The sequence below is a fragment of the Protopterus annectens genome, chromosome 7.part0, assembly GCF_019279795.1.
Source record: "Protopterus annectens isolate FY-2018-M chromosome 7.part0, PAN1.0, whole genome shotgun sequence".
In the NCBI taxonomy this organism is placed as follows: Eukaryota; Metazoa; Chordata; order Ceratodontiformes; family Protopteridae; genus Protopterus; species Protopterus annectens.
In genome coordinates, this window is record NC_056739.1 from 1,713,249,788 (window position 1) to 1,713,266,141 (window position 16,354).

The 16,354-nt window shown below is 42.3% G+C and overlaps 1 protein-coding gene across 3 annotated transcripts in view; it reads left to right on the forward strand.

Annotated features, from left to right (window-relative positions):
- The window catches only part of DYTN (dystrotelin), a 410,223-nt gene that overhangs the window by 147,725 nt on the left and 246,144 nt on the right, over positions 1-16,354 (forward strand). For all 3 annotated transcript variants that reach the window (XM_044078253.1, XM_044078254.1, XM_044078255.1), the window contains exon 8: positions 11,432-11,503. In XM_044078253.1, the coding sequence (XP_043934188.1) occupies positions 11,432-11,503 (72 nt within the window). The remainder of the gene's footprint in view (positions 1-11,431; positions 11,504-16,354) is intronic.

Below are 16,354 nucleotides of genomic sequence, written 5' to 3' on the forward strand. Positions count from 1 at the left end.
CAGCTATAATGCATCATTGCTGGATGGCTACACTACCTGTGATATATGCATTACCATTTAATCTTTACAACAAGTTACACTGCAGTACTGTGGTACACTGTAGTACAGTCACTGTGTGCATCAGAACCATATTAGCCTGTCCCTGTATTGATGGTATGGATGACAGGGATGTGGCACAGGTATCATCATATGCACAGGGCATCCTTGTGCTGACACATGTACACTTACAACACAAATGGATAACATTGTAGAGACCACAATCAACCAGTATTACTAACAGCTATAATGCATCATTGCTGGACAACTACACTACCTGCCATATATGCATTACACTTTAATCCTTACAACATGTTACACTGCAGTACTGTGGTACACTGTAGTACAGTCACCCTGTGCATCAGAACCATATTAGCCTGTCCCTGCATTAATGGTATGGATGACAGGGATGTGGCACAGGTATCATCATATGCACAGGGTGTGATGTTGGTTTGTCATGTGTGTGGGTGAGGGGTGCACTGCAGTGAGCTGGGTGTGATGCTGTGGTGTGTGTAGGAATGGGGTTGCCCTAGGTGTGTTTTTATAGTGTGTGGACATGCATGCACACAGTTCTGCCATGTGGCTGCCCTCCCTACACAGGTGATTATGGACAGCTGCAGACCATACCTGGCAGGGTGTGCACTTCACTGCTTCCAGCCACAGACATGTGCACTGTGCCTGCCAGGGGTTCCATGGGCACGTTCAGATGCAGGCCTTGATGTGCTTCTCTCATCTGCTGATGACAAATATCCGCTGGTACCAGGTTCATCCTGGGACTGGCCAGCACCACGTGCATGTGGCCTGCTGTGGTGTGGTATGGGCAGCCCCCCACACTGCTGGGGCTGGTACTGTCACTACAGGAGCCCCTTGGTGTCCTAGCACATCCACGTTGACTGCCAGCTGTTGATGTTGCTGGCCTACGTCCACACGGCCGTCTCTGCACCCCCACCACACGTTCAAGCACAGATACACCAGGGCCATCATTTCACCATGCCATCTATCCATGAGCTTGGTATAAGCGCGGATGGCACCAGACAGTTCATGGATGTTGTCACTTACAGATGTGAGAGCAGCCCTCTGCAGCCTCAGGCCCTGTCTGGTGTAATGTTCCATACATGCCTGCATCGCCATGACAGGCTGAAACATGCACCTGCTGGTACCAGCTATGTTGCCTCTGCCAGGGGCATGATGTCCAGTGGCGCTACCAAGAGCACCCTGGGATATCTGCCTATGTGGTGCCCTGCTGGACATCCGGCTATGCCTACTGTGACCAGACACAGTAGGCGTGGTTACCACACTTTCCTGTGCACTACCACCAAATGCCAACTGTCCCTCCACTATGGCCACTGATGATGGGTTATATAAAGGCACTGTAACTGTGTGTGGGCTTGGGTTGGCCAAAAGGGGATGTCAGATGATGGCACAGTGTCGGCCCCTGACAGCCCCACCTGTGCCTCAACAGTACTATCATCATCTTCGGTGTCTGTATGGACACCAACATCAGATTGCATGCAGGAGGGACCCTGACCCACCTCGCCACCTGTGAGGGAGAACAATAAATGCACTTTAAAACCTGGAGGGGAGAACAATAAATGCACTTTAAAACCTGACAGCATTGCCTAACAGTATACACACACACACACACACACACGCGCACACACACACACACACACACACACACACACACACACACACACACACACACACACACACACACACACACACACCTCCATAATACCTACCTGTCTGTGACTTTACAGACAGTCCCACATATATGTCCATGTGTACCCCATCCTGCATCACACTTGTTAACATACACACATTGATACTACACATTAACATATCAGTCCTCTAAATGCCTCCACAAGCAGTCACAACACAAGACCTGTTACTACATTACCTGCCTGACCTGTGTGTAGTGGTTTTAGATGGCCTCACTGCTGTCATTCGGTGTTCACCCCGTGTATGTCTGGACATCATGAGCATTCCTGCATGCTACAATACAGATTAACCTGAATATCCTGCAAGGGGCGGGCTGTGGATCCTACGTGCCATCATAATAGCCTTACTTCCACCACCAGCTATTGGCCACATAATATACATACTTCCATTATACAACACACACTATGATGGCTTACATCTTATCAGTCAGTGCTGCTCCGCATGGTTGACGGGTATGGCCCACTACCCACAGGGACGGACTCTGTTGTCCATAGCATTTGTTCAGCTGAACATCACTACAATAACACCTGAAGGCACACATAAATCATTCCACATCATCTATCGCATTATTATGGACCAAGTACTATGGTCAATTACATACATATATACTTCACATACCTGTTATGGGAATGCAGACTCTTCTGGAAGTTTTTTTTTGTTCTCCCTCTCTCTCTCTCTCTTTCTCTCTCTCTCTCTCTCTCTCTCCAGTAAATGGAGTGAGCTGCTTTGCATAGATTGCAGCATGGAATTTATAGGTGATGTACATGATCAGATGATGGCCTCTGCACCAATCAGTTTCCTCCACTTGCTACCTGCATGCAGCATGCTGTGTAGTACTTCCAATTACCACTGTCATGGCAACCAACTACTATAAATCCCAACATCATGTGGAAGTGGTTCCTTGACCTTTCCTGTATGATGGACATCCTTCCTGTGTGTGGGCATCAGTGTTACAGACAGCAGGTAGCATTACCTCTTACAAGAGAACCTGCACACTCAGGCCAGCTATATATTTGTAGGAGGTTCCAGAACTACAGACAGAGTGTAAGTAGTTTAGCTGTATGCATTGCATAGCACTGGTGTTGCAGGGTTTGTGTGTACATACTAGTTTAACTTAGAATGCAGTCTGTCTGCATAGCTCTCAACTGTGGGCCTATCCTCTTGATGGCCAGAGGTGTACCTATTATGTTTTGTCTGTCCACCACACAAGTCTTGTGTCAAATATATCACTGGCAGTGTGTGTGTTGAGTGCTATCAGTACATGGTTACATACATTTCTGTTTCTAACTTCTAAGGGTATTTTGCAGACTGTCCTGTAACACCAGTGACTTGCTCAGTGTGACAGCAGTTTTATACATATGGGACTGTGTTCCAGCCTCCTCCCTCCACCTACATACCAGGCTTTGCACATATGACATGCTGTCAGGGGTTGTTATGTAGTGGGCTGTGGGTATGTCATGCTGCCATTCCTGCCATCAGTCCACTGCTGTTGTGTCCCCCACACATACTGTGGGGTTGGGTCCATATATGTGTGTGGGCTTCACCTACACAATACATGTGTGACCTTATGCACTCCAGAGTCCAGTCTATGTAACAGTGGTATATGGCCCTGTATTATTGAGTCTAGGGGGGGATGCACCATAACTAACCTAGGCTGTTACAACATGTGGGGGTATCAGGGGTAAGCTGCCTTAAGGTATCTGGATGTACATTACCATACAATCCACCTTGGGTAAATGCAGGCCTACTGCCTCCTGACATACAGATTGTTCTGCTTGTCAGTGTGATTGTGATGGTGTCAGTTATGCCTTGTTATGTAACAGATACATCCCATTGTGTCAAATGAGGTCTTTACCCCCTAGAGATTGTGTACAGAGTGTAGCTAGAGGCTGCTGGACTATACATCTGCATTACTTACTGTTGATTGTTTGGTATCCTGTGGCCCAGTCTGTCTTTACTATTGTAGTACATGAAGGCCTCAGCCAGGACAGCAACATATGTAAACCTTTCCAGACTACTGTATTAGTATAACTGTGTCACAGTTGCATTACTCTATTTATATGGATGTCAGTGTCTAAACAGCTATATGACATGGCATATACAACTGTAATAGTACACAAATAAAGCCTTCCCATCTATGCAAACCTGTGTGTGGTGTTATATCCTTTGACCTCTCTGTGGGTATATGTTGCAGGCAACGATTGACATTTGTATGGGTGGCACATACAGTGTCCAGTTGGTAAGGTGGTAACTGTAGGCATAGAGGCTGTTCCATATTGTGTGCACCTGCATATGTATCTTTCTATACATATCTCTATGTGTGTCTGTGTAGTTACATATATATCTATACATACATATATATATATATATATATATATATATATATATATATATATATATGTATATATGTATCTGCATATATGTGTCTGTGTATATGTATCCTAGGGATGTTGATTGCTTCTACATTGTACATTCCTTATGGAAGCCAGACTGTACTGCATGGTATGTTACTGATATCATCCTGACATCATACAGGTGGGATGGAGTACTGCTAACATCTTGTGCCCATGTTGTGTCAGGTCCTGGTTATGGGATCTGCAACAGTTGGTAGTGTATTGCAGGGCAGACATGTCTGGCTGTGGGAGGAGGGGGAATACCTATTCGTACAAGACGTATGTTGTTTGGGGCCTCAACCCCATTAATGGTGCATGTGGACATATATGTTTTGTTATGTTCCCATTTTTATCAACAGATGTATGTCTGCATATACCTATATATATATATATATATATATATATATATATATATATATATATATATATATGTGTGTGTGTGTGTGTGTGTGTGTATATATATATATATATATATATATATGTATATATATATATATATATATATATATGTATATATATATATATATATATATATATATATATATATATATATATATATATATATATATATATATACATATAGATGTAGACATATATATCTATAGACGTATGCATATGTATTTATGTATGTTGATATATATATATATATATATATATATATATATATATATGTATTTATATATATATATATATATATATATATATATATATATATATATATATATATATATATATATATATATATATTTAGATATTAATATATGTACACATGCACATACATCTACATGTTTAAATACATTTCCTGTACTGTTGAATGACTGTGCTGGATAATATGTTTGTGAAAACATTGGGTTATGTATATCTGACATGGCTTAGTGGTAAATTGCTTTGGCTGTGGTGTGCAGGGTCCTGGGTTTGATCCTTGCAGAGGCTGTTTATCTTGTTGCTGGGCAGAACAAGGGCCATTGGATACAGAGTGATTAAGGCACTTTTAAGCAGTTGTAAGCAGGTTTGAGTGGAGGTAAGCACTGCTAACTTCCAGTTACAGTTTCTTATACTTAGTTAGCTTCTAAATTGCTTAACCTGTGTAGGCATTGCTTACCCCTGCGCAAACAGGCTTGAACCCGCTTACTGCTGCTTACAAGTGCTTACTCCCACTTACCCCCGTGCTAATTTCTTTAAAAGAAAAGAAAAAAGGGTTGATGGGAAAGTGGTGAAAAAGGGGCACAAAGAGGGAAAGACAGCAGGGAAAATAGCTAGGGATGTGCAGGAGGGTGTAGGGAAGGTCCATAGCTGCCCATTTCTTCTACAGCAACAGCTGTGCATATACACTGACTTTGGAGGTAGATTTAGACACTGAACCCCCTGAGAGAGATGTGAGGGCAACATTAATATGTTGTGATGCCAATTAGGCCAGATTACATGTTTCCAGTGGACACGTGCGAAATGGAAAGCTGTGTATGGGGAGATATTTTTTTTTGGTAATAGACTGCCCTTTTTTTTTTCAGGTGAGCGTGGGATGTTGAGGAGGGATAGTAGGTATATCTGAGGAGGTAGGTTGAGTAGGTTAACAGACAAGGCAAACAAGACGCATACAGGTGCAGTATATGACACATGTGGGGGGTAAACACTTTGATAGGGAGGGGTGTTGGGAAATCAGAAGCCCATGAACCCCCCTAGTGGAATCAGTAGGACTGAGATCCCCACCCATGGACAGTCACCGCTGCACCTGCACAGCCCCAAAGATGGCTGTGTTGGGGGCTGAGTCGGAGAGCCAGGCCGACCCTCTAGTCACAGCATGTGCCCCTCAAGCTGGCATAGAAGATCTGCAAACTGCTGATCGAGCTCTCTACGCACCACAATCCAGACCTGGCGACGAGTGACAGCTTCCTGTCCACGGTCAGTCCCAGGGGGGGAGAGCCCTATTACCTGAAGCGGTTCCACCTGAAGGTGGTGCAGAACCAACCAATGAGGAGGTCCCAGGTTGGGCCCCAGATGTGCTGGTGCCCAGTGCCATGGCCAGCTGAGGTGGGACAGGTGTATCCGCTGGGACCCACATTCCCATACATGCTATGGTGTTTATGGTGTATCAGCATATGTGAGTTAGTAATAGTCAGCACATTCCAGGGTTAGGTATAACAGCATGCATATATATTTCCATTAACCCAGGCACCAGATACAGAACAGCTGCATAGCAAATGGAACACATGCATATATGGGACCACAGTGGTAATAACAACAGCATGCAGGTACATTGATGGCACCATGCCACCAATGCTGGAGTATTTCAACATAGCACATGCATGGAAACAGATTTAAATAATTATCAACCAACAGAACAGTGAAGTCATTACATACCAGTTGAGGTGGGTATTTAGTTTATTGTTGGAGATATGGTGGGGGGAGAAAGATGTCAATTAACTACTAGTATATTCCTGTAGCTCACATTACTTTCCTAGCCAGTGATGTTATCTGCACCTTACAAGTATTACTACACTACCCTATTGCCTTAGTTTGGACAGTGATATGGCTGTTGTCATCTTTATACATGAACTGGTTTTACCTGCAATATACACCTCTTACCTGGTATACCTGTGGAGAAAATGTTTATTAACACTAACTGTTTCTACACATACTTCCAGATTCCAGGTTGATGTTGTGCACATACCTGTCCATCTCTTTCTGCAGAGACTTTTGCCATGTCTTGACCACATGCAGGTGAACCAGGACATATCTAGACTATTGCCCTCTTCAACCTTTAGTGACTTACCACACTCTTATACAGACTTTCCTACACAGTTATATTATGTAGTACAGTGTGGGTGACAGTGATCAGTGATACCTTATTATTTAGAGCAACTGCCACACTCACAATTCCATACAATACCAGAGTAAACAGTACCATTACAGGGTATCAAGCTTTTTATTTCTCGGCACAATGTTCGTATCTGACGTACTTGTGGGAGCAATGTTTGTTAGTACTACCTGAATGTTGCCACACAAAGTACCAGATAACATATTAGTATTATGCACATACATCTCACTCTGTTACTGTAAATACTCTGGTCACAGCTTGACAACACAGGGGTGTAGATAGGACATACTGGGCTTATTGCTCTCATAACAGTTTTGGGAGTTGCTAGAGTGACAGGTTTGTTCTCATAGATGTGTGACAATCAGTTGTATTCCCTGTTTGCTGCCTAAACATCTGGGATCATCCCAGTGACTTCCTGGAGGACATGGTGACAGGCAGCTGATATGGGCCTATATACTGGTCATTCTGGTCTTAGCTGTACAGTTGTGGGGTATGATTCTGTATGCAGCCTACTTCCACTCCCAGGATTCAGACCATGGCTGTGTCTGCTACAACTAAAACACTGTACATCAGAGTTGTGTGTGCTATATAGATATTGCTGTATATCTCCTATCTGCTTTCTGTCTTATAATTCTGTGGTTTTCCATTCTGACCTTCTATTACAACACTCTTATACTGGTTTTCCTAGACAGTTATATTTTGTAGGACAGTGTGGGCAATAGTGATGAGTAATATCTTATTATTCAGAGCAACTGCATCAGTCACAATGCCATACAATACCAAAGTAAACAGTACCAGCACAGGGTATCATTCTTGTATTTCTGGGCACAGTGTTTGTATCTGACAGACCTGTGGGATAAATTTTTGTTAGCACTACCTGAATGTTGCCACACACAGTACCAGATTCCACATTACTATTATGCACATACATCTCACTCTGTTACTGTACACACTCTGGCCACAGATTGACAACATGGGGTTGTAAATGGGACATACATAGCTTCTTACTCTCATAAGGTTTTGGGTATTTGCTAGTGTGCCAGCTTTGTTCTCATAGATGTCTGTCAATTGGTTGTATTTCCTGTTTGCTGGCTATATGTCTGGGATCATCCCACTGATTTCCCAGGGGGACAGGTTGACAGGCAACAGATATGGGCCACTTTACTGGACATTCTGGACATATCTGTACAGTTGTGGGCTATGATTCTGTATGCAGATTACTACCACTGCCAGGATTTGAACCATGGCTGTGTGTGCAAAAAATACAACAGTTCACGTCTCAGTTGCATGTGCTATTTGGATTTTTTTTGCCTTTTCACTGTTTTCTGTCTATGTGTCTCTCAGTTGCACTAAATGACCTCTGGGGATTACACCAGTCATATACAGGCATTCCTACACATTCTGTTTATGGTGCACAGTGTAAGTAACAGTGCTTAATACAACAGTACTATTATGTGACTGCAAATCTACATTACCATATGATACCAGAGTATACACATGCAGTCCAGCAGTTAGACCATTATTGTCAGGCTATTATGCTTTTATTTACATACAAACTATATGAGACTCTTCCTGCCATATTCTCCAGTGTATGCAGTACTTGCCTTAAACAATACAGATTTTATACTGGCAATTAATTTACTAATACTTTTAGATTTATTTCCTATGACAGTACATGCAAGAGTATTACTAACCTGCCTCACATCGCAACCTCTCCAGGCAACAGCCATAGGCTTCCTGGTTTGCGACACACTCACTTGCAGCTCTGAAGGACATAAGAGGAATATTTAGCCATACCTATCCATGATATACATGAGCTGGCAATTATTACACACATAGTGGAGTGACACACACAACTGGGACAGCCCCTGCCATTCTAGACTCTTGGATCCACTGCTCCAAGAGGTCCCCATTATGCCGCTTCAGGTTGGCATAGTGATGCCTGACCTACTCACCAGTTCGGGGTATGCCAGTGGCATTGGTGAGGTCATGGGCGAGACCATCCCAGGCTTCCGCCTTATATTGGGAACCCTGGTACTGGCCCTGCAGCAGTCTCTGCTCATGGTCTTTGACAAAGAGTCCTGCCATGACTCTGGACTCCTGGATGCCCCAGCGCTGCGCCCAGAAGCACACACCCTCTCCCCTTTCTGCCATGGTGCCTGCAAGGGGAAGCTACAACCAGTTATGAGATGTATTCCTGCCTGTTGGGTTTAAGTAGAGTTGATTCCCACACTTTGCTGTGATTGGCCAGTTTTGAAAAGGCTAAGCTATGTGCAAACCTGCTTACCTAAGGTTGGCATTGTTTAAAGGGATATACCACTGGGCACATTGAGTTAGCTGGCCTACACATTGCATACACATCCTAAGCTGGCCTGTGCAATGCTTGGCATGCTTACAATAGACTTTGCATTATATATTTTTTTTGGCATTGATTTATTATTCATTACATCTTATATATATGCCTGTTATCCATGATTCATGTGTCTGTACACTGTATGGGGTCCTTGTGTTGTACTGGGGACTTCAACACTCTATTACAATTACACCTCACATCTGGGCTTACTGCTGTACTCCAATTCACATATTTATGTTATGTAGTGGGTTATGGAACATATGACTGTATACTAATTCCTTTCACAGGTTCAGTTTGATGTTATTATAGTGAGGATTTGTTTGGTGATACCTCATTCTTCTGTACTGCTGTGATGGCTTGGTGGTTAACTACTGTTACTATAGTGTATAGGGTCCTGGGTTCAAAACCTGCAAGGCTGTTCATTTTGTTGCTTGGCAGAACAAGGGCCGTTGGATACAGAGTGATTAAGGCACTTCTGAGCAGTTGTAAGCGGGTTTGCTTGGGTTTGCGTGAGGGTAAGCAATGCTAACCTCCGGTTAATGATGCTTGCAGAGAGTTTGCTTCAATATTGCTTAACCTGTGTGTGCATTGCTTACCCCCATGCTAATGGGCTTAAACTTGCTTTCTAGTGCTTAAATATGCTTACTACTGCTTATTGGTGCTTACACTTGCTTACTAGTGCTTACAACTGCACTGATTTAGACAGAAATATCTAATGGGTCTTGGGAAGGAGGGGGATTTGGAAGCTGTATGGGGTTATCATTCATTAAACATTTCACCTTCCATTTGTATCAATGATTCCTGTGTACATATACTGTATGGGGCACATGTGATTATCTGTAGACTTTGCAACATTATGACACTGACACCTCACATCTGCATTTAATGCAGTACTCCAGTTCACAAATATATGTTACTTAGTAGGTTATGCAACTAAAATATTGGCCATAACGTGATTTGACATGGAAAATGGGATGTGCTGCAGTGGGACTCAAACCGGGAATGCCTGCTAGTAGAGTAAATGTTCTGCCCACTACACTATTGCTATACTGCTTCATTTGTATATATCTTCCTTTTTATCCTCTTCAGCCATTTAATCTGCATTAACCGTAGCTAAGCAATGAGCAAACCCGTGCACCTATGGTTAGCTTTAATCGGATTTATAATAAAAAAAAGGTTTGTTTATTTGGTTTGTATTTACTATTGCTGTTGTACAAGTGGGGGGATGTTGCTGGGGGTATGCGGACACCTATGAGCAGTCTCGCTCATTCCTTTGGCCTTTCTGCTGTTCTTCATTGTGGGGGCATGTAAATTCTGAAAGCTCTGCTCTCAGACACACCCGCTGCACTCTTACACACTCCATGTAAGATTAGGAGCTCAGGCAGCGTGCCTTCATTAATATGCATGGCGCGCTGCCATCCTGCTCCTAAATGACCACTTCCGTGCAGGGCTAAGCTAGTCCTGCATGGAAGATTAGTAGATCCGGGGGGGTTTATCTGTACCCATGTTCACTTCTACCAAAAATAATACAGCTTCTCAAAGGAAGCAGAAACATTTTCTAAAGAAAGCAACCCTATTTACTCTCTAAGTGTCTTAATTTCATTTAACAGATGTCAGTTTATTTCTTTAAAATATGAGCATGCTGTTTAAGTCTGGCATAAGTTAACTGCATTCACTTGTTAAAAAGAAAATGTTCTTGCTTGTTTGTATGACTGAGGCTTTTTAAAACATATAATCAATATAATACTTTAAGCATAATTTTTTTAGAAACTCAAATGTCCAATATTAACTTATTTTCTACTTTAAATAGTGATGATTTTTAGAAAGTTATACATAAATGTCTAATATTAACTTATTGTAATTATTTCAGCTATGTGTTTATCTAAGTTTTAGAATAAATGTAGAAGTTATATTTACATTGTATTGCGATCAGTAGAGAGCTGTTATCAATATTTTGTCTGAACTCATTCGTTATGGGCAGTGTACATGCTTTCCCTATAAACACTTTTATGCAGACTGTTTGTCTGACCAAAGATTATGAGACATTCTGGGTTTGACAACAATCCTTGTTCACTATCTGATGAGACATTTACTTTATTTTTTTTTTGTTAGATTCCTGCAGCAGTCAGTGAAAACAATAAATTTGGTGATGTAGAAAATACAGTGAAGACCTGTTTTAAAGGGGTAGGTATTTAACAGTCAATGTGTTCATTTATAATCTTACACGTGAAACATATTGTGACATACCCTTAGTTTGGTAACTGGAATGCAGGAATGACAGCTACATGTATGGCTCAGCCTTATCTTTATGTACTGCAGTGTTCAGAAAAAATGTAATAGTAATCTAGGAAATTAGTCATATGCAAATGCTGCATTATGGTTGTGATTCCATATTACCTGACTGGCAATGACTTGGCTTCTTAATCTAGCCACTAGACAAAATCTTTGTGAAAGTTTTTGTGGAAGACAAGGTGGAAGTCAAGAAATGTGAGGTACAAAATCAGTAAGTCAGATAAAAGAGAAGGCGTACAGGACAGAGTGGAAAGAAGAATGGAAGAAGAAAGAAAGAGGTTCTAATCAGATTTTAAAAGAGACAACAGTAACATAGATTTAAATGTGAGAACAGAAAATTTTGTGTCATACCTCAGTTAGATTAATATTTGTCAGAGAGGAAAAAAAAGAAACCAGATAAAAGAGGTAGGGAAGGGGGAAAAAGTGCAAGTTGGCAAAATGCATTCATTGACTTATATTGATGGAGGTGAAGTGTACATTGATGAAATGTCAAAACAGAGAATCAGCTATGAAATTTCATCAAACTAACTTCCCTTTTTTTCACTCAAAATACATGTAGTGTTTCCCCTTTGTCATACATTTGTACACGAGACAATTTACGCCACTCATACTAGTCTCAACTTCTGGAACTTGAATAAGTAAATATGTAAGGCATAACAGAGAAATTATTGTCAGCTATGTTAATAAAGGGTTAGGGACAGTTACGCAAATTACACTTTTCTGAATTATTAGAAAAGCACCTTGAAATATGATAAATGTCCCATTTGATCAAAAAACTCTTCATTCTTTAGACTAACTCAGGCTTACCTACCAATGGCCAAGTGCTTAGTAATCAAAGCTGCAACTTGTTGATTACAAGTTGACGAGTTTCAACATTTCCAGTGTCACATAATTTTTCATTTAAAATGTGCATTTTATTCTAGCAATTGTACATTCCAATTGTAGCAAGTATATGTTCTTTGACAGAGGGATTGAATGCTCATATGAGAGATGGCATTTATTTACTAATGGCTGTAGGGGAAGTACTCTTTTTAAAAACAGCAGAGACATTACTGACAGTTTTGTATTATGTGGCGTTACAGTGGTCATTAAGAAAAAGAAAAGCAGGCAACTCCTGTGTTTCACATTTATGAAGAGATACTTAAACTCAAAGGTTTATATTTTAGTTGTAAATAAAAGTTAATGCTCCTTGTGGCAGTGGTATAACCCCAACAGACAAGGCAATGAAATAAAAAGGTGACATTTCTAAAACCTCCTTTCCTCATTGTCATTATGTAACTGCAAAGAAAATTAGATACTAAGCCATGTTTAAATCTGCCATCAAAGTGTAGTCAGAAAATGTAAGTTTGTACTACTGCTTCATAGTTCAGAACTTTGAGATGAATGTTTCCATAAATATATCATTTCTTCAAATTTAAACATGGAGCAAAGTCCTCAGTTTGTGATATATAACAGTAAAACATGCATACAAAGGCACAAATACATTAGCTAGTAAAAACAAAAAACTCACCAGTTAGACAGCCAAAGCCAAAGTACTCTTTAATGTGAACAACATTAATCCACAGTTAAACGCATTTGTCTTATCCAGAGTCTTACAGAACTGTGGAGATTCAAACTAAGAAGCAAGTTAAAACAGAGAGTGAACCTCCCCCACCCCACCAGCATCAAACAATAAAAGACAGACTTCAATTAATACCTTAAAGAAGTCTAACTAAAGCTTAATTAACAGAAGCTCTCCTTAATTCAATAATAACAGAAACACTGTCTTTAAGTGCTGGAAAATTTGAAGCACCAAATTTCAGTTGCCAAAACATTTTTCTGTACAGAAGCCTGTTTTCCCAGTCACCACAGTAAATAGATCTCTGCACTTGTTCTAATACAAATAAGGGACTGGATTCATGAAGGCTTGCATCGAATCTAAGAGTAGTGTAAGACGGCAGACAGGCAATATGTCTGCCGAGCGACTCAGCAATAGCTGGCAGGGGTGTGCATTAGAGATTCTAAAGCTACTCTTGCATGGACAGTGTTATGGTATGCAAATTACCACATTTGCTGCTGAAAGCTATGCAAATTAGGTAAATTTGCGATCCAGGAAACACTAACTTATCCGTGGAACAGTAGTGTTATTTGCAGAAATGTACTCCGTTGGTAACGGAGTACCGTTCTGCAAATAGCTAAACGGAGCTATGACAGCTCCAAATAAAGGATGCATCTAGTTGAAGAAGCATGACAATGGCCAAATATAAGGCCATTGGCATTTGCAAATGTTGTAAATCCTTAAAATCCATTTTTTCCCCGATCGCCAATGTTTAAGCGTAGCACAGCGGCGCGCAAATGTGCTGCATTTTAAATAAAATGAAAAAAAGTGAAAAATAGAAACAAATAGGCATTTTCACTAAAAAGCTTGTTCTGCCATGCAGGTGAATGGCAGGCTGAAAACAACATGGCCACTGAGTAGTGGTTGCTAAGGGGGGGGGGGGAGTTCAGTGTGAGAGATGTAACCAAGCATTAGTAGGCAATCCTATGCAAATGAGGATAAGGATAGTGAATCCCAATTTTCCCCGGCATGTGAGCCATGTCCCTAGAGTGTAAGTGTAGGAGTAGGGGAGTAGTAGAGTAGAAGATAGGTGACATCATGAGGGGGTATGTCTGAAAGACTGTAAGCTGATTGGAGCACAGTGGCTTGTGTTTGCCCTGAGTTGCTCAGGATTGCAAGTGGCGTGTCTACAGTTGTCCTAGCTGAAAACAAGAAACCAAAGGTGTACGCCGTGGATATATCTGAAATTTCTTGCAAACGGGCACACAGCGTGTGTGCGCATGTGTGCGCGTGTGTGCTTGTTTGCGCGGCGCTGCCCCTTGTGGAAACAGAAAGGGAAAAAGGAAGGAAAAGAAGTAGTAGGAAGTTAACCAAGGAGAACTAGCAGAGGTGCCAGGTGAAATATATCAGAATCAGCCAATTACACAGGCAGTAGACTAGCCCAGCCCTGCACTTTAAACTCTGCAAACAGCAGTCTACCCTGTTTTTACCCAAGAACTCTGCAACACTGTACTATATAAAGAGTGAAAACTTAAAAAGCTTAAGTCAGACAAAATGTTAGGGGCTGCTATTGCTATCATAAACCAACATGTGCAACGTGCTGAGGGTGGTGATGTTGTGAATGCTGCTGAGCAACCCACAGTGAGGAGATGGAGAAGAGTGTACAGACCCAGGGTAACCTACCAGGGGCTACATGAACTGGAGATAGTGGAGCACTATAGAGTGGACAGAGACCTCCTGCAGCAAATTGTTGAGCTGTGCCGGCCACCCCTCACACACAGAACCAACAGAGGGGAACCCATCCCAGTGGATACCAAGGTATATGTTGGCCTATGAATACTAGCTACAGGTACCTTCCAGAGACCAACTGGTGATATGATGGGGGTTTCACAGGCATCAGCATCCAGGGTACTGCACCAGTTCCTGGATGGCATGTCAGCACATGTCGGTGAGCACATATATTTCCCCAATTCCAGTGAGGCATTGGCCAGCAATATGCATCTTTTCCACCAAATAGCAGAATACCCTGAAGTAGTGGGTGCAATAGACTGCACGCATATACACATCAAACACCACCCGGTGAGCTGGGTAGGGTCTACATCAACCGCAAGGGCTTCCCCTCCATCAACTGCCAGGTCATGTGTGATGCCCAGGGCATAATAATGAATGTGTGTGCTGGCTGCCCTGGAAGCTATCACGATTCCCACATCTGGCATCTGACACAGCTGTACCAGAGATTTGCCAATGGGGACATCCCTGACGGTCACCTAGTGGGGGATGCCGGATACGCACTGGAGCCGTGGCTGATGACACCCATCAGAAATGCACACACACCTGAACAAGAACTCTGTAATGAGGCACACACAAAAACAAGAAACATTATTGAGCGTGTGTTTGGGATGCTCAAGTCACGGTTCCGGTGCCTGGACACATCTGGTGGAGCCTTGCAGTACTCACCAACTACATGTACCCAAATTGTCATGGTATGTGCCATGCTACACAATATGATCCTGCGAAAACAGCTGCAGCAGGAACAGCATGGGGCAGGGCCAAAACAGTCTACCGCCATTGACAAGGCCTGCACAGGCACAGCGTGACTCGGAGGAACAACCTGAGCCTGCCCCAGTAGGCAGAAGGAGGAGTGCCCAGTATGCCTTGGCCTTGGCAAAGAACAATGCATAGCACATATACTGACTCAGTAGGAACCCTGGAAATGACACCTCTCTCTGACTCGCACATACAATAAAAGGGATAACTAACTTGACACTACCTGTTTTCAAACATGTATAGGGAGTGTACTATGTGTATCCGACACAGGCAGCCCTGCAGCACCACCTGAGGCATGATTGCCCTATTTTAAGCAATATAAAGCAGTGCTAAGCACATTTTACTACTGTTTAGCATATTTAAGCACAATTGCGCGAAGCTGCACACCTTGCAAACTAGCACAATGTCGGGCAACATTGGGCAACATTGGGCAATGTTGGGCAATGTTGGGCAAAGTCAGGCAAAGTTGAGCAAAGTCGGGTAAACACGCTCACACCTGCTTTACTGTTCCTTAACCAGTCAGGTCTGCCCAGCAGGAAAATAAAAAGCAGTGACAGGGCGCAAACTCAGAATACTGTGCACTATAGTCACAGTACTGAACCACTAAGCCATGACAGCATTTCACTGGCACAGACACAGCAGGACAATTGTAGACTAAC